This window comes from Canis lupus, chromosome X (assembly GCF_003254725.2).
Source record: "Canis lupus dingo isolate Sandy chromosome X, ASM325472v2, whole genome shotgun sequence".
NCBI lineage: Eukaryota > Metazoa > Chordata > Mammalia > Carnivora > Canidae > Canis > Canis lupus.
The window spans coordinates 105,568,676-105,587,765 of record NC_064281.1 but is presented as its reverse complement, the minus strand read 5'-3'; the positions used below and the strand labels follow the sequence as shown (position 1 = coordinate 105,587,765).

At 39.1% G+C, this 19,090-nt stretch overlaps 1 protein-coding gene and 1 long non-coding RNA gene across 5 annotated transcripts in view; one reads left to right on the top strand and one right to left on the bottom strand.

The window, feature by feature from the left end:
* Positions 1–5,077: 5,077 nt before the first annotated feature.
* LOC112649144 (uncharacterized) lies at positions 5,078–12,900 on the top strand. Its single transcript, XR_003129473.3, has 3 exons — positions 5,078–7,840; positions 9,591–9,759; positions 11,067–12,900. It is a non-coding gene; the product is annotated as an uncharacterized LOC112649144 (long non-coding RNA).
* The window catches only part of PHF6 (PHD finger protein 6), a 50,967-nt gene continuing 44,299 nt past the window's right edge, over positions 12,423–19,090 (bottom strand). For 2 of the 4 annotated variants that reach the window (XM_025431188.3, XM_035712382.2), the window contains exons 10-11: positions 15,895–16,024; positions 12,423–15,570 (exon numbers count right to left, since the gene is read on the bottom strand). In XM_025431188.3, the coding sequence (XP_025286973.1) occupies positions 15,895–16,024 (130 nt within the window). In that variant the 3' untranslated portion in view covers positions 12,423–15,570. Of the gene's footprint in view, positions 16,025–19,090 lie in introns of all 4 variants that reach the window. The other 2 variants (XM_025431191.3, XM_049107790.1) reach the window with 1 other exon arrangement.

Here is a 19,090-nt window from a genome sequence, read left to right as displayed (position 1 = left end):
TCCTGGAACAATTCCTGTCTTTGTCTGTTATGACCTTCACATTTTCAAAGGGCACTGGCTGGTAGAATTTCCCTCAGTTCAGGCTTGTCTAATGTTACCACACCATGGAGTTTCAAGTGTTCCATTTTGGGCCAGAAACACAGCGGTCATAATGGTGTGTTTTTATATTAGGAAGAGCATGTTTGTCAATTTGTCCCATTATTGATGCTACTTTGGATTGATTACTTAAGGCAGTATCTGCCACACTGCTTCACTACATACTCGTTTCCTCTTTGTAATTAATAAGGATTATTAGGCATTCTAGTTTGAGACCCTAAATATTCTGTTCCTCATCAGACTTTCACTGACTAATTCTAGCCTCCATGCTGATTTCTGACTGCAACAATTATTACTGGGGTGTTTGTCGAATCTTGCTTTTTCCATTAATATCATTCCTTCTTCACTTGCTATTTAGAATGCTACTGTAATAAAGAGCTTTGCCTTCACCTTACTCATTAGTTTTTAAATTATTTAAATTGCCATGGACTCAGGAACTTTATCCTGTAGGTAATGAACCATCAGTAATATTAATTACATTTTGCCCAAATTGCCCAAAATTTGGCTATTGGGAGTCCCTCCATGTTGGCTCCTGTGTCTTTGTAGCTATTTCCCATTTCCCTTTGTAGCTATTATCATTTTTTTAAGATTTTTTATTTTTTTATTCAGAGAGAGAGACGGAGGCAGAGACACAGACAGAGGGAGAAGTAAGCTTCACGCAGGGAGCCCAATGTGGGACTCGATCCCGGGACTCCAGGATCATGCCCTGGGCCGAAGGCAGGCACTAAACCGCTGAGCCACCCAGGGATCCCCAATTTCCCTATCATTCTTTTAGCACTTCCTTAATTTCTGGCACCACAAGATACTCCAGGCTTATCTTGTACTTTTCCGGTCCTAGCCTTACAATTGGCTGTTTTTTCCAAAAAGCACTGGTTCCTTTCATTGGAGAGTAGTATTAGAAGTAATAGAAATGATTAGTATTAGCAGTATTAGAAACCAAGCTCTGGGCATTACGTTATAACATTCAAATCATGATATGAAAATCCAACAGTGTCTTATAATAAGCTTAAGAGTAATTTTATTTTAAAAACTAAGGTTAAAAAAACAAACAAACAAAAAACAACTAAGGTTTAGGGCAGCCCGGGTGGCTCAGGGATTTAGCGCCACCTTCAGCCCAGGGTGTGATCCTGGAGACCCTGGATCAGGTCCCACATCAGGCTCCCTGCGTGGAGCCTGCTTCTCCCTCTGCCTGTGTCTCTGCCTCTCTCTCTCTCCCTCTCTCTCTCTCTCTCTCTGTGTCTCTGATGAATAAATAAATAAAATCTTAAAAAAAAAACACTAAGGTTTAGGGGTACCTGGCTGGCTCAGTCGGCGGAGTATGCAACTCTTGATCTTTATTTGGGTTGTGAGTTTGAGCCCCACAAAGAGATTACTTGCAAAAAAGGGGAGGGATTTTTTTAAAAATTAAAAATAAGGCTTAAAGCTTAATGCCACCTATCATATTTAGTACGTGTATGTATGTTTAAATTTATATATCTAAATATGTGTATATTGAGGTATATTGAATTTTTTCTTTTTTGTTTTTTTAAGAATATTTGTTTGTTTGTTTGTTTTATTCATCAGAGACACACACAGAGAGGCAGAGAGAGAAGCAGGCTCCCTGCAGGGAGCCCAATTGAGACTCTATCCAGGGACCCCAGGATCATGCCCTGAGCCGAAGGCAGATGCTCAACCACTGAGCCACCCAGGCGTCCCTTGAATTCTTTTTTGGAAAGAGAACTTTATGCATAATAAAATTCAAGTTGACTTACTTTCTGCATAGAGAGTTGTTGCCTTACCCAGCTTAAATGTAGACTCTTAAAAAGGTCAGCTAACAACAACAAAAAAAAGTCAGCTAACTTTCATGTTTCTGTATTGCATGCTATAGACAAATGTAGAAAAATCAGCAAATAAAACAAGATTTTATAAGGGTTCTTTGCTTCTACAGAAAGTAGAAGTCCCTAAGGTTAGGTTATCACCTGTTGGGGTTTTTGGAAAGCACTGTTACTCTGGTTCTAGAGACTGGCATACTGACCTCTTTTTCCCTGCCAAGTTTTTATTTAAAGTCCAGTTAGTTAACATACAGTGTAGTGTTAGTTTCAGGTATAGAATTTAGTGATTCATCACTTATGTACAACATCCGGTGCTCATCACAAGTGCCCTCCTTCATCCCCATCACCCATTTCAACCCCCTGGCCCCCACCCCCACCCGACGTCTCTTTCTAATGTTGCTCTTTTCTAGGATCAGGTCGCAAATTCAAAATAATAAAACTGATGAGAGGAACACGTGGGTGGCTCAGTGGTTGAGCACCTGCCTTGGCTCAGGGTGTGATGCTGGGGTCCTGGGACTGAGTACCTCACTGGGCTCCCCACGGGGAGCCTGCTTCTCCCTCTGCCTATGTCTCTGCCTCTGTGTGTGTGTGTGTGTGTCTCCTGAGTAATAATAAAAAAAACCCCACGATTAGATATTTTACCCCCAAACCATCCTTAGCACTCTCCTAGATGGCCGTTCGCACCAAAGGTTTGCTCTCTCTTCCTGACTCATGTTGTGGGCTCACAAGCAAAGGTGGGGAGGGGTGTTAGAGAAATAATGAGGTATAATAGGTATGCTTTACATATTTTCAATGAGACCAAGAGCAAACTGTCTCATGGTTTAGGTTCACAATACAGGGAAAGTTGTCAAGTCAAAGACAAGCTCAAGTTACTTTATGTTACTTTTTATTACTATAGGAAATTCTCATTGCAAGCATCATGGTGATACAGATTCACATTTATGTGTGTAAGGGCTAATGACGTGACCATTATCAAACTGACTTCTAATGACTTTTCTTGCCCAGTTTAAAATAGTTCTGTTATTTGAGAGCGATTATAGCACACACTATACAGGACAGATTTTAACACCCTGAAGATTTACCAAAGGCCTTCTCTGTTCATAAAATGTGCTTGCCTCAGGATTATCATACACTGATAATTACAAGCAGGTCCGTTCACTTGTATACTGTTCCCTAATAAGGTATTGCACTCCCCTCCATTCTGATACTTTTGCTCACTGTAAGAAACAAATTGAACATTTTGGATAGTCTCTGCTCTCCATTCATACTTGCCTAAAGGTCCCTGCTATGACTTAGATAGAGCTGTGCTATCCAGTACAGTACCCACTAACCACACGTGGCTATTTAAATCTTAAATGAACTACGATTAAATAAAAAACTGGGCTCCTCAGTCCTACTAGCCACATTGTAAATGCTCAATAGCTACTTGTAGCTAGTGGCTACTGTATTAGACCAGATGGACATAGCACATTTCCACCACCGTAGAAAGTTCTGTAGAATAGCCCTTGGCTAGAGAGTGGGACTTCTGGAGAGAATAACAAAACACAGTCCCAGAGCTTGGTAGGAAGGGCTCTACTGGAAGCTGGTTTCTCTGGAAGCTGATACTGCTACCAGGTGCATAAAACTGACAGACTGGGGGCGCCCGGGTGGCTCAGTCACTTAAGTGTCTGGCTTCGGCTCAGGTCATGATCTCAAGGTCCTGGGACAGAGCCCAGCTTCGGGCTCCATGCTCAGCGGGGAGGCAGCTTCTCCCTCTCCCTCTCCCTCTGCCTGCTGCTCCCTCTGCTCCTTCTGCTCCTGCACACGGTCTCTGTCAAATAAAATTGTAAAAAAAGAAAACCTGGCAAGGTCAGAATCAAAGCAGGATAGAGACAGGAGTGAGCTGAGCAAGGACGTAGCCTCAGGTAAAGTCTAGCCCTGGCCTGACTCAGGGGAAAAACTTGCAGTAGTCCTGTCTTGAGACAGGGGACAAGGACTTTGTATCTTAGAATCACTGGCTACCTGGGAAGAGGGACAATGGAGCCTCCCAGGCTCCCATAAGGCAATGGCAAGTAACTAGAGAAGGTCGCAAGTGGAAACTGCATACCAAACAAAGGTGCTATGAGGGCTCTAGCTGGTCATGGGAGCTGGATAGGACACCAGCAGCATCCACCACATCCAGGTCCGCAGCTACCAGTGAAAATGAGTTATCGTGGGACTTTTAGAAACATTTTCCTAATATAGGAATCAAGTTGAAAGGAATATTATATTATTGTGAATATAAATTAATAATGATTTTGTGTGCTACATAATTAAAACTATGTCTAATTTCCACCATTTGTTAGAAATTTAAAAGGCAATTGCTCAGGCAACAAATTAATTGAATTTTTATTCATTTTCACTGGTAGCTATCTAGTAATAATTTGAATCGAGGTAACATTCTGAAATTTACATGAATATATAGAAATGTTTCTACTCAGCCTTGTGTGTGGACTTTTAAAGGCATATTATCTGATGCATGGTTGTAAAAAATATTTAGCAATTGTATTTTATCTCTATTTTGCTATCTCTTAATATTCTTAAGTGTCTTTGGGGAGTTGAAATTAGTATAAAACTAGATTAATAAGCATCTAATTTTATATGATCTACTAGAATTGCCTGGAATATATGCCTGTAACACATATAATATAGAGATGGTAATTATATATAAAGTGAGTGTTGACCTCAAGATGATTTCAAAAACCTCAAGAACTTGTGTTTACATCTCCCTTCCCCCTGAGAAAATTGTGGAAATTTAGATCAGAATAGCAAACACTTAAGTTCCACTTCCACTGAAGAAATTTAAACACCGTATATTTTAAGATAATCAGGGATTATTGTTAAAAACTGAGTAGTTCGGGGGTGCCTGGGTGGCTCAGTCAAGTGAGCATCTGACTCTTGATTTTGGCTCAGGTCATGATCTCAGGGTCCTGAGATGGAGCCCCACATTGGGCTTCACTCTCAGCAGGGAATCTGCTTGGGATTCTCTCCGTCTCCCTCTGCCCCTGCCTCCCCCCCCCATTCAATCTCTCTCTCTCAAGCCTTTAAAAAAAAAGAAATTTATCTTAAGGATATAATCAGACAAGGGCAGAAAGCTATATGTATAAGAATGTTCATCTCAGCATTATTTATTTTCAAACATTTGTTACCCATGCTTCCTATAGGAAAAAAAGGAAATGTTACTTCAGAAAAATGAAAAAAGAACCTAAGATATGGATGGAGACCCTGAAATACAAACAAAACAGTGGCAGCTGAAGGGTGACAACAGCTCAAAAGATCGATTTCCAATAATAGGGTGTGTTCAGGCAGAAAAGGTAGAGAGTCACCCTAGGTGTTGGGGAGGGAGACAGTTCTCTCTGGGCCACTTGATCCAAATATCGTTCACATTCTTTCCTCCAGATGTGGTTCCTTAGTGGCCTTCCTCTCTAGGCTACTTGATCCAAATATAGCTCATGCTCCTTCCACCAGAGTGTGGTTCCTCTCCTGTCTCCATACCCTTGGGAAGGATTTCTCATGGCTTACTCCTGTTCCCTGAGTTTGGACTTTCTTCAGGCTCCCTTAATAATGGTTGCTACTTCTGCTGGTGTGCCTACCTTTAATTTTTTTTTTCAAAACTATAGAAAAGTTGCAAGAATAGTACAAAGAACTCCTGCATATCATCCACCAAGATTCATCAACGTGTGATATCTTGCTCCATTTGCTTTATCTCTTTATACACACACACACACACACACACACACACACATTTCTTTTTCTGAACCAGGTAAAAGGCAGACATAACACCTTTATTCCTAAACACTTCAGTATATATTTTCTAAGAATAAGAGTATTCTCTTATAACCACAATTATCAAAATCAGGAAATTAACATTGACCTAATAATGTCTAATCTTCAGTCCCTATTTACATTTAGTCATTAGTCCCCAGAATGTCCTCCTGCACAGCAAGAATTCTGTTTTGCGGAACCAGTTCCCAATTCAGGGTTACACATTACTTTTAGTTGTCACGTATTTTTATCACCCTTAATGTGAAATAGTTCTTCGGCTTTTCTTGGATCTTCGAGACATTCAGGACAAGTGCAGGCCAGTTGTTCTGTAGAATATCCTTTAATCTGAGGCTCTCTGCTCTTTCTTCATCATTATATCAGCACTTTTTCCAACAGCAAAATAATAGCAACAACAAAACCTGGAAACTTAAGTATCTAATGATAGGGAAATGGCCAAACTCTAGGATACATCCACAAAATGGACTAATGCAACCATTAGGAGTGACAGTTTATTTACTGAACTGTGAAGATATTTCTGATTTGTAGGTGAAAAAGGCAGAGTACAACTTACTAGGTATAATATGAACCCCTTTTTTTATAATTACATATATGCACAGAAATGTTTGAAGATTTTACAAAAAATATAATGGTGGCCTTATGGTTCATAAGATGATGGGAGATTGGAATTTTTTTTTTACTTCTCTGTATTTTCTAATTTTGGTTCACTGAGCATCAATTCATATATGACTAGTGAAAATATAAAACGCTTTTCCAAGTTGACTTGATAGATTTACCTTTATAGCTGAAGGATCACGGAAATCCTTCCATCGGCTAGTCCCCTTACCACACCTGATCCTTCAGGGATGTTACAGTCAAGAAGGCAAAGAAATAAGAAGTGAAGAGTACCCACAGGATTTGGCAAAGGCCACCAGTGGACTTTGCTGGAACAGTTTCCGTGTAGTTGAGGAAGTGGAGAGGTGTGAACAGAAGTGAGTGCAGTGAAGCTGAGGAATGTGTAATAAAAATACAGATGCAGAGACGTCAAGTGGGGACTCAACTTTCAAGAAAATTACATGAGAAGAGGAGAGAAACAGGGCACAACTAGAAGGAAACACAGGAGCAAGGGCCAGCATGTCAGGGGATGGGAGAGTCTTGAGTCTGTTCTCTCCTTTGATCCTCACAAGTCTATGCAATGAGTACTATTTTTACAGGCATTTTCAAGATGAGATCATGGAGGTGGAGATTCAGTAACTTCAAGGTTACATAGGATCCGAGCCAAGGCCACCAAAACCCAGAGTCCATATGCTTATGTTTGTAACAGTTTGTAAGGATAAAAGGAAAGACAAGTTAAAAGGATTGAAGACTGATATGGAGAACCTGGGAACAAACACCAATATTTGTGCGGCACCAGGCCACATGGGTTGCAATCTCCTCTGGCGGGTCACCTTCCCCAGATGGGACAGTAGAAGGAACTCTAGGCACAGGGGAAGGTAAAAGGGTGGATGAGAATTGACAGAAGTGGCAAGTTGAGGCCAGTGATGTCTAGAGGTAGTGGAGGTGATTAACCATCTCATGCAGGTTGAATAGTAAAGGAAGTGAGGGCAAGAACTGCCTCATGAAGAAAACCAAGGAACGAAGAGTCTGAGGAACATGGGTCCAGAGTGGAAACAGGAGTCAGGATTCCGGGCAAAAGGTGAAAGAGAAAAACCAACAAACACCGAGGAAAATCACAAGTTTATCAGCAGTAAGAATGGAGAGGATGGACCCAAAAGACAGAATAACAGATTGTGAGGAACTTAGCAAGCTGACGTGGAGATGTAAGCAGACCCATCGTTAGCCCCATCACCTGACAAAGAGAAAATCCAGGTCAGGACAATTCAGTTTGGGATTCATGCTTGAGTAGCCAGCAGACTGGGTAAAAATGTCCAGGAGTGTAGCTGAAACTACCCAGTGGGTGGAGCCGAGTGTGGATAAGGATGGGGACTCATCAGCAGAACACACAGCTGACAGCTGTAGCAGCAGATTACGGCTGAGCGAGAACAATCCAAGATGGAAAGACCAGAAGGCTGCGGACCACTTACATTGGGGCTGGGGAGAAGAGTCAGGAAAGGAGTCGTCTTGAAGGGGTGGTAGAGATCATGGGAAGTCAGGTAAGTGAGTTCCCAGGAGGGCATCAAAGGAAGAAAAGAATAAAGCGCAAAAGTGTTCCAAGTTTTGTGGCGATCTTTCTAGGATGTGCCCTAGAGTTGGCTGCACTTCCGAGTTTCATGGAATGAAGTGACCCCAGTTATGAAATGCCGTAAAGGCTGCCGAAAACTTCTCTCTCCTACCCTGCCTCTTCCCAAGCGAGAATGGACATCTGCCAAGCCTTCCCCTTAAGCCACATATGTTTTCTTTAATCCCTCTCCCTGTGTCCCCACCCCCAGCCCCTGCATACTGGATAGCTGCCCTAAGCGGTCTGGGCACACGGAATAGGTTGAAATGCTTAAGAACAACTCTTCTAAGGGAGGTCCGGAAAGAGTGTTGTATTTGAGGATAATGCCAAAATTCCAGCTCTCTGATCTGCAAACTTTCAGAAACTGCTTATCTTTTGTGCTTGCTCTCTAACCGAGAACATATGAAACCAGGGTCCCGAGAATGATTGCTTCCTGGTAATACTAAATCAATACTAAATATAGAACATAAGCCTATTTGGGCTTAAGGATCAGGAACATTTGAAAATAAGCCTTTGTGTTAAATTGTCTGGCTAACCTCTGAAATGAACGTACAGCGGTCTCCATGACCACTGAAGTTCAAAGTTGCAAAAAAGAACTAATGGAGTCGTGGTGTTGTCTTACCCCTCTTTACAGACTTTGTTATTTCATAAACATATGAGAAATGAGTGTAGAGAAACATGATCAAAGGTTGGGTTATTGGTAAAACATTAAAGAATTATTTTTGTAAGGTTATACATCTGACTTAAATCTTCTTAAATAGTTGTTTGGCTAATGTCATACATACCTAATTAGCAAAAACTGATTTTGAGAATTAGAAAAAACTAGTTTTCAGGTGGTATCAATCATCCTTGACTACATTCAATTTATTCTTTACATAGAAACTGGCAGGTTGAATGACCATCATAACTGAATATCTGTGTTATTTTTTACCAACAGTTTATTTTTAGATATGCAGGTAACTTGCTTGAAATTCTTAGAGAACAATAATTTTTTAGCAAATGAGCTAAAAGAATGATATATACATCAGTCAGTTTTTCTGGTTTGTCTTACATTTTATTCATACAAGGATAAAACAACTAGTTGAAAAGTGAAAAGTTCAAATGGTTTCATCTTGTTTTTACATAACTGACGGGTGGTTAGACACATTCACAGTTTGGGGAGTAAGAACCATCACAATAGATAAAGGCTATAGGAATTCTTCAACAAAACCGTACACGACCCCTTCAAGTGCACTGAACTGAGCCACGTATGACCCTGGACACACAGAGAAGTAGATCCATCTGGCAACAAGGAGCAGCTATGAACAATCTGTCACTTTTCAGAAAGCAGGAGGAAGGGAAATGATTCACCAATTACTACTGTTGCTAACATGTATGAAACAAAAACTTTTGACTTCATTGTTTCACAAATGAGATATGGTGTCCAGTTTCCCCCAAATAATCCATATGCTTCCTTGAGATATAGTCTAGGTGGGCTTTATGACAAAATGAAAACCCTATAATTTTCTATAGAGCATGTATCATGTTTTTTAAAGAAGATACCATAATTCTTTCCGTTAAAAGGCACTCCTTTGGAGCGGAAAAGCAGGGAAGCTTAATCCCCATAGGGTGAACTTTTCAATTGGTGAATATTTTTTGGATGGCAATTTTTATTAAAACTTTAAATGTATATACCTTTTACTTAGTTCCACTTCTGGAAATTTAGCCTAAGAAATGACCTGCATAAGATCCTGTGAGACCAGACAGAACAATTCCAGTTCATCCATACACTGCCATGGAATGGAGCTGCTGAACAAAAGGCAGGGAATCTAGTTGTTCTGACACCTTACAGCGTTGTTCAAGTGAAAACGACAGGTACAGAACTGCATGCAGAACATGATCCTATTTATGCTAAAAAGTATGTAAGTTATATATGTACACAATTTAGAAGGATCTATGTCAAATACAGGGGAGTTGGCTTGTGGAGAACAGGGGGAGTTTCACATTTTGCCCTATACATCTTTGTATGTTTTAATTTTGTACAATGACCACGAATTACTTTTTAAAAATTGAGGTGAAATTCATGTAATACAAAACTCACCCTTTCAACGTGTATAATTCATGGCTTTTAGTATATTTACAAAGTTGTGTAGCCATCACTGCTACCTAATTCCAGCCATTTGCATCACCCCAAAAAAGAAACCCTGTACCTGCTAACAGTCCCTCCCCCGAGCCCCCTGTCTGTAGCCCCTGGCAATCACTAACCTGCATTCTAGCTCTATGGATTTGCTACTTCTGGACATTTCATATAAAGGGCATCAAACAGGGGCGCCTGGGTGGCTCCATCAGTTAGGTGTCTGCCTTTGGCTCAGGTCATGATCTCGGGGTCCTGGGATGGAGCCTCACACATGGTTGGTGGGGGTGGTCCCTGCTCAATGAGTCTGCTTCTCCCTCTGCTCCTCCCCACTCTTGTACATGCTCTCTCTTTCTCTCTTTCATAAATAGATAAAATCTTAAAAGGGGGAGGCATCATACAAGATGTAATCCTTGGTGCCTGGTTTCTTAGCATTAAGTTTCCATGGTTCATCTAGGTTGTAGCAGGGATCAGTACTTCAGTTCTTTATACGGCTATGTATGACTTCAATAAATTAAAAAAATCTGTAAATAGCTCTGTTTTAAGAAAGACACTCAGAAAAAGAAAAACCTCATGCTTCTGTACAAATAACTTTGTAGAAACTCAGTAGCTCTAAATCCAATGTCCATATTAAAGCACAGTTTATTTCTATTGTTCTGCTCCTAACACTCCCTTGATATGCACGCCCTCAGGTCCCATTCCAAAGATTTGCCCTTTCAAACAGTATTTGTTTCCATGTAAGTCTGTTTATGAGATTAGCATTCACAGAGCAGAGCTAGTTACCTCTTTGCCCAGATGCATCTTCTTCCCTATATCCCAGGCACTGCCCCCACCTCCAATACAAAAACGCATTTATAGCGACAGAGATAGAGACAAAGGCATAATTTGGATGTTTATGGACCTCCTATCTTTTGACAAAGATCCAGGTCTCAATGAATTCAGTACACTGACCATGGGCAGAACATGTCTGCTACAGTGTAACACTTTAAATGTTCTCAGTAAGTTTCGTAACTGGCATTTTATAGTTTTCATCTTTTTTATTTATTAGAGAGAGTACAGGGGAGAAAAGCAGAAAGGGAAAGAGAGAGACAAGCAGACACCATGGTGAGATGGAGCCGGATGTGGGGCTGGATCTCATGACCTGAGCCGAAGCCAAGAGTTGGATGCTTAACCGACTGAGCCACCCGGGTGCCCCTAGTTTTCACCTTCTGAATAAAAATCAAGAATCCATTTTTGCTTTACGTCCTTAATTTCCAGATACCTCATTATCTAAACTAGGCAAAATTATGTAACATAGGTTGTCGTATAAAGCAGCATTATCTCTACAGCCAAGGACTCTAATATATAAATAAAAAGGGTTTTCCCTTAAAAATATGGACTGGCCCTTGCCAGCCATAGAATTTTCCTAGGAAATTCTACCAGGTTTAAACTTTGGAATGACCTCAGCAACTGCTGATGACTACAGCTGGAAAAAGAAAACAAAACTCCCTTCAAGGCCCCCAGCTGTCAGTAATTCCAATTAGCTAAAGAAAACAACATAACCCCCTTCTCCATATTTTTGTGGTAGTCATTAAAATAAAGCTAAATAATGGCTGGCTCAGTTGGTAGAGTGTGCGACTCCTGATCTTGGGGTTGTGAGTTCGAGCCCCACCTTGGGTGTAGAGATTACTTAAAAATAAAATCTTTTTTTAAAAATCAAAATGCAACTAAATAATGGACTTTAAACACACACAGTCACACACAGGTGCATGCGTGCCCAGCACAACTAGGTAACATTTGCGGTGAGGCACACCATCCCATAGTTCCAACATTAATGAGAACCTATTACATATTTTTTTTCTTCTCGAGTAGAATGAGGTGAGGACTTGTGTGTATGGAATGAGCACATTCCACTAATCAAGTATTCTGATTTCTGCCCTGGATACGACTACCTCAATCTATGAGCAGTGTACTAGAAGTAAGCTGTCCATGACAAAGGGAGGACATTTAGATCTATAAGGTGGAATCCCTTCACAAGAATATTAATCCTCACCCTTATTACCAACCAGATAAACCATAGTAGGAGTTTTGGTTTATTTTCAGTCACCTTCTGGCTAGGTTCCAGAGGACCCAACTTAAGCCAAAGGTAGCTGAATCATGTAATGATAAAAGAACCAAGGTGTAACGCAGTTCTGCTGTACTTGAAAGATTGCTAGTTCTCTCCATGATGCAACCTTTATGTTGTGAGACCTTGAACTGGACTCAAACTCACTCTTTGTTCTCTCTCATACTTGTTTAATGACAAGTTACTAAACAAACTAGGCATTTCATTTGAAATGAAGCAAGACTAAAGGGAACACAATCTTACTACCGCTACAGATAAGCTTCATTACACCCTTTCACAAAAAAGACATACATACAAACATGAAAGTCGTAACTCATTTATTGAATGAATAGTATATGCAAGAATATCAATAAAAGGAAACTAATACTACAAACTACAATTTTGAAAATAAAGCCAATATAACAGGAACAAAATATACATAACATGAGAGGAATGTTTGATTTTGACCCATAATGCATTCCTTATCTTTACAATTAACCTAAATGTCTGTTAGAACAAAACTGTATACCTTGGTCTAACCTTTAGTGCTTTTCAAAAAAGCAACAACATTCTAGAACACTTTTCGTTTTCTTTGAGATATTTAAGATTCACACATTTGTTCAAGTACATAGATTCTGATTCAACAGTAGATCTACATAGCTTGTTATTCTCTTAATATCTTGAGTAGCATGTACTCCTGAGCAAGTACTATCTGAAATTCTAAAATTGCTGATCTTTGAAATAAAATGTATTTCCGTTGTGGGTTTTTAATAAATTGAGATGAAAGTAAAATTCACACCCCCACCCCCCTCCCCCAAGGAACAAAGAGTTCTTATTAAAGTATAGAAACTCAAGTCTATCTTTCTACTCTAAAGAACATTTCTTACAAACAGTTCTGGTAAGGCAATAAATGCTCCAGAATAATCTTCAATATACGCTTGCAAAGATTACACTGTTGAATATCAGTAACGAAAACAAAACAAAAAAAGGGGGGGGGAGGAAAGAAAGAAAAGACGCTTCAAAATTTCAAGCTAAAATATGCGTCAAAGACAGTCATGGCAGTATTTTTTGAAATGATGTACATGTTATATACTTAGCAAATAATGTCATGCTTATTAAAACTACAGTTAAGGACTTAAGAGATGAACAGTAAATACACTGCTGAGGTCCATTTTTCTAAATATTCATACCACAATGTCATTACTACCCAGAAGATGATGATGCTACTTGGGAACATAAGTACTGTACAATTTTTACATTGTAAGGCACTTTTTACTCAGCATGTGACGAAAACATGGATGGAGAATCAAAGTATGAGAGGTTTACAACCAAAGGTGATATTTTATGTGACTTCAGTTTACATTTCAACTTTTGATGAAAGACTGTTTAGCCCATCACACCACAGTGAGAAAAAATAGGTAGCCAGCCACTTATTCTAGCCAACCAAAAGGTAAAGTGCTATTCTGGTTGCTAGTGGCAGAAAAAGGGTTGAAGACACCCATACAAAGTTATACACTTGATTACATGACAAATCCATCGACTGACAGGTATAGTATTTGAAGTCCATGATATGATCATTGGCTGGCCACTATTACCCTGGCACCTTCCATTTTTCCTAAAAACATCATTACAGTAGTTGTCCAAAAATGAAGGTGCTCTATTGTTCCATGGGTAAGTCTATGGCACACAATGTAAAAATGATCAAGACACAGTGATTCAAAGATTTTAAAATAACAGGTTTCAAGCTGTCGTAAGGAAATAAAGTACAGATCCTTTGGGAAAAGTCACATAGCTTGGTAAACAAACATCTAGATCTGTCGTTGCACTTCAAGTCATGGTGAATTTTGAAAATTCATCACATACACACACACACACAAAAAAAAACCAATGGCATATTTAGAGCAAAAAGAGAAAAACGTATAGGGCAACCCCACTAAAGCTAGTTTCCTTCTAAAAATAATAAAAGATGGTTAAAATAAAGCAATCATTGAGTCCCTTGATTTAAGTGAATGTGTGAATACACACTTGACAAATGTGACCTTAAGGGACTAGCAGTTAAAAAAAATCAGTCATTAAGCACAGTGTAATTTTCCACCTGTTACATTTTAAAAATGCTTCTCCATAAGCTGCAGAATATCTTGATGTACAGTCAAGTTAACATATTATTTCTTATTTGCTAATTTGCTTTAATGTGGTAGGTTAACAAAGAATTCAGAAATCAGAATCCCTACCCTTGGTATTGAGGTGCTATGGTAATATTAGGCAGACCACAACTAAAGTTTTTTGGTTTTGCCATAAAGAAATATATAAATGTGCTTCAGCAGGTAAGTGGAAGAAAATATCCCTAGCTAGAAATGCCAGTGTGAAAATCCTTTCTAAACAGCTGGGTTCTTAGGCTTCAAAAAACAACTCCAATGATCAAGAAAACACCACCAAGCCCTACCAGAAAAAAGTAGGGCACGAGAGCCTATTTAATAGATAAGCAAAGCAATGCATGAAAACATTAAAAATATTAAATAATTTTTTAAAAAAATAGTGGTCACAAAATGAAAAATAAATACTGTTTTCTGCAGACTGTTTTTTACTCCTACAGCGCATGAGACCTTCTTACATACTTTGGGCCAATATATGAAGTGTTCCACACAACACGGCACTTGAGAGGAACCAGTTTCAGACATGGTGGCTGAAGTCCTTAATGAGTAGTAACCCATTACATCTTAAAGAGGTTTAATTTGCTGTTGCCAAATGTTAGTTTAAACTTACAAGGATCCAATCATTTTGCTGGAAGCTCTTTGTAGGGCATGATAAGAGAAGAGGTTTACTGTCAAGAGAATTTTGGCATAAGCACTGGAGCTCACAACTTAAAATCACCAGTCGCCCGACTGCATGCTGGTCAGTGAGAGCAAGTTTAACAGGAACGAAATGAAAAGCTTTAGCACACTTCTTGGAAGAGATTTTTAGCATGTGCTGTCAAAGCCAAGAGAAAAAGAAGGTTCTCTTCATTTCTAGCCTCCGTTACTGGAGTGTGAAAAAAAATCACATATTCCCATGTGTTGCCACCAGAGGTGTGTTTGCACTGTAAAGTGAAATTCGCTTATGCCTTCCCTTGAGTATGAATCCACTAAACAAACTCAGACACTCTAAACAGTAGAACTTTGTTCAGTCCAGAAATATAGCTTACTTCATTTCAATGTCTGCTTTAACTGTTGACACTATACACAGGGTTAATAGTGTTTCAATTGCTTCCCAGAAACTGCAAACTACAGCTACGTAATATCAACATGTCAAATTCTGCCATCTAGTGAAGGCTCATAAAACAAACAAGACGTTTTTAGGCAGTTCAATGAAGGATCTAAGAGCTGGGCAGTAAAAAGTTACAAACCCTTTTTGATTTTAGAAAACAGTGAAAAAAGAATAGTAGTTATGGATGTCTTATTCATTCCCAGTTTTCTAACTCTGTCCCATGAACCTGTTTAAAAGATGATAAAAAATTGTAAAATATGATGCTTGAGGGGAACACAATAAATATAATGTTATTGAGGAGCGAGAACATCTTATTGGTTCGACATTACAACTACACTTATTGATAAAGTGGATAGCTTGTTTTTACTGTTACAAAATCAGCTAGTTAAAAAAACTATGCAAGCCTACACAATCCTTTAGCATTCTAGTAACATGCTTAACTAAACATAATAGCATTAAAAAATCATACTGCATATACCATTTCTCCAACATGTATTTATCAGCGAGTTTTGTATCCTGACAACAGATCCGATAGAAGTAACTTTCATACCTAGTTTCCATTAAGTTGTTGCTGAGTTAGTTGTTGCTGGTCAATTTCTACTTTTCCCCGGCTTTTACTCTCTCGTTCCTCGTCTTCTTCATCTCTCTCATCATTTCCACTATGATTTTTACAATATAGTCTACAATGACGAAAGATAAAAGTCTCAAAATGTTTTGTCACATGTTTGTCACAAGTTTCTAATATGTGAGTAGAATAAATAAATACAATATGTATGCCATTAGTAGATGAGCTTGGTGCCCATTTAAAATAAGAGTTTCCTCATCTATGCTTTTAAAAAACACTACATTTAGTTACAGGTCCATTTCCAAGTAAATGATAGGAAAGCACTCTATTAATGAGATCATAGAAGTTCATCTGAAAGAAAACCTATGGTTTAAGATAAAAGTTGTACATATGCCCAAAGATGAGGCAATGCCTCATTTTGCCCATTGAGATTAAAAATGAAGCTTCCAGCCACCTTGAAAATATAAACTTGCAGGTAGATAGACAAAATGATCAAATTCTAGGTTTCAGATACAGAATTCAAAAGCATTTTAGGAAATAGTATAAACTATATACTGCTGCTCTCTGCTCAAATTTCACGAGAAATTTTTATTCAAACTCCTCAAAATGTCTTTTCCTCAATGGTGTCCTGGCCCTTCCTGGGCCCCCTCACAGTTTTCCCCGCCCTGCATTTGGCTAGGTCTCTCTTGATCTAGCCTGGCTCCTCCAACTTCTTTTTCTCCCATGAGCTGACTTTTTGGGAAAAGTCAGACTAGCTATCTTTTCAAAATGCCATTCTGGATTTGACAAATTGTGGTACTATTTTATTTGGTTCTCTCTTATCCAATATTTCCTAGAAACTGGAAATAAGGTCTAAGGGCTTGATTAGCCCTAAGTTCAACTTTCCTAGTTAGTGCAGTATATTTGATAGGTGACCCTGCACATTCAGGAGGGATGTTGATTTCAGAATACCCTACTAATAGTGATGCTATCTGATCATTTGGTTAAGGTGGCAGTGATAGCCAGACTTCTCCATTGTAAAGGCAGGTTTTCCCTTTTAAAATTAGCAAATAGCCACTGGTCTCATACTTGGGCATCGGGCTGTTTTGAGAACCTTTTATGTGGGTATATATATCTTGACATCCATCCATTTTTAATAAAAATAGCAATATGAGTTATCTAAGACAAAGGTTTAGGTAGGCCAATGAACATATACATACCATTATGTGTTTTATAGTTAAGCACTCCACCCTAAAAAATGGGTGAGCTGATCTCAGCTCAGTTTTACGTCAATTGTACACAGATGACAAGATGGAAGGCTTTAAAAATGTTCAGTGGATGCCCTCTTGTGGTCATCAGTAGACACTCATATACGAATTCTGACACAAATGATCTACAACTAGGTTTAACAGGAAGGGTTTCTAACATGTGAGTAGAATAAAAGGCAGGGACAGGTGGGGTGGGGTGGGGAGCCACAATAGCTACTGACTTCCAAACCTAGCTTTGCTTATTTTTTTATTCTTAAAACACTTTCAATTATTTCCAAAGAACTATGGAGATGTTGTTCTCTTCAAATGCAGCATATTGGGGATTACTTAAAAAAAAAAAAAAAAAAAAACCTGAGTTCAAATATTAAGAGTGAATTCCTACATAGTGCACCTATAAAGTGTCTCCCTCCAAAATATAACCTGCATCTAATCAAGCCTTTGAGCCAACCTATAAATTATGGGGTAGAGAAGGTAAATGGCATCCTGGAAAAGCAAAAGGATAAATCTAGAACATGGGACTTTCACAGGACAACTTACCAGGTTCTGCAAGTAGAGGGGAAAGATGGGGTGTAGTGGGGATTGCTTTATATTGAGAGACGAGGAAACATATCCATTAAAAGCAATGTAGGGACCTTGTATGTATTGAGATTTGAAACAAAGCAGGTCTGAAAAGACATTTCCAACACAACTGGGGAATTGTGAACATGGACTTGGGAGATGACACTAAAAACTTACTGTTAATTTTACAAAGTGTGATAATGGCATAGTGATACTGAAGTATGTGGGGATACAATGGCAAGAGGTGTGGGGTTCTGCTTTAGCAGATCTCTGAAAGAAAAACAGTAGATGAAAGCAAGTGTGGCAATAACTTGGGAGCTGCTGAGATGGGGCGTTGCTACGCTATCCTATTTTTGTATATTTTTGAGATTTTTCATAAGAGGTTTTTCTAAAAGGATGAGCCCTTTGTTGTTAAAATGGATGGGATTATTTCTCACTAGCATAGACCCATTATATGGCTTTTCACCAATCTAGACACCAAGACCACAGGTGTCAACCAAATAAGATCTCTATCACAGAATTTAATTTTTTATGGTGGGTGATTGACTTTTTTTAGAAACATATTTTTTAAAGTTTAGTCAGAGACAATAAAACAGGGTAAGCAGAATCACCATGAAATCTTCCCTCGTCTTTTTAATGAACAAATACACTTAATCTAATGAATAGATTAAAAAAATAATTTAATGAATATATCCAGGACCCAGAATTCTAGAGCCAGTAAAGGAAAGCCACATGTAGGGGAGGGAAGCCACTTCATTCAGAAGTATTTCTCCTTGCATTTCCTCCTATTTGTGCATTCTTCTATTCCCAAACTACTTGCATATGGACTCTCATTTGAACTCAATAATCTCTAAGAAAAAATCTGGAATCTGCACCATAAGCAGATTTTATTATTTTTTTAAGATTTTATTTATTTATTCATGAGAAACACACACACACAGAGGCATAGAGACACAGGCAGAGGGAGAAGCAGGCTCCACGCAGACAGCCTGACGTAGGACTTGATTCTGGGTCCCTAGGATCAGGCCCTGGGCTGAAGACGGCGCTAAACTGCCGAGCCACCTGGGCTGCCCGTAAGCAGATTTTAGAAACAAATTCTAATGTGAAAAAATAAAGAGTAATTCAAATCACTGTGGATCCCAGTGTAAATATTTTCTTTAGAGATGGTCACTGCAACATGGTTTTCTAAGAGCTCAAGAGTAAAAACCATCTGAATGTCTAAAAAAGGAAATGATTAGGGATGCCTGGGTGGCTCACTGGTTGAGCATCTATCTGCCTTCGGCTCAGAGCGTGATCCCAGGGTTCCGGGAGCCTGCTTCTCCTTCTGCCTGTCTCTGCCTCTCTCTGTCTGTACCTCTCATGAATAAATAAATCTT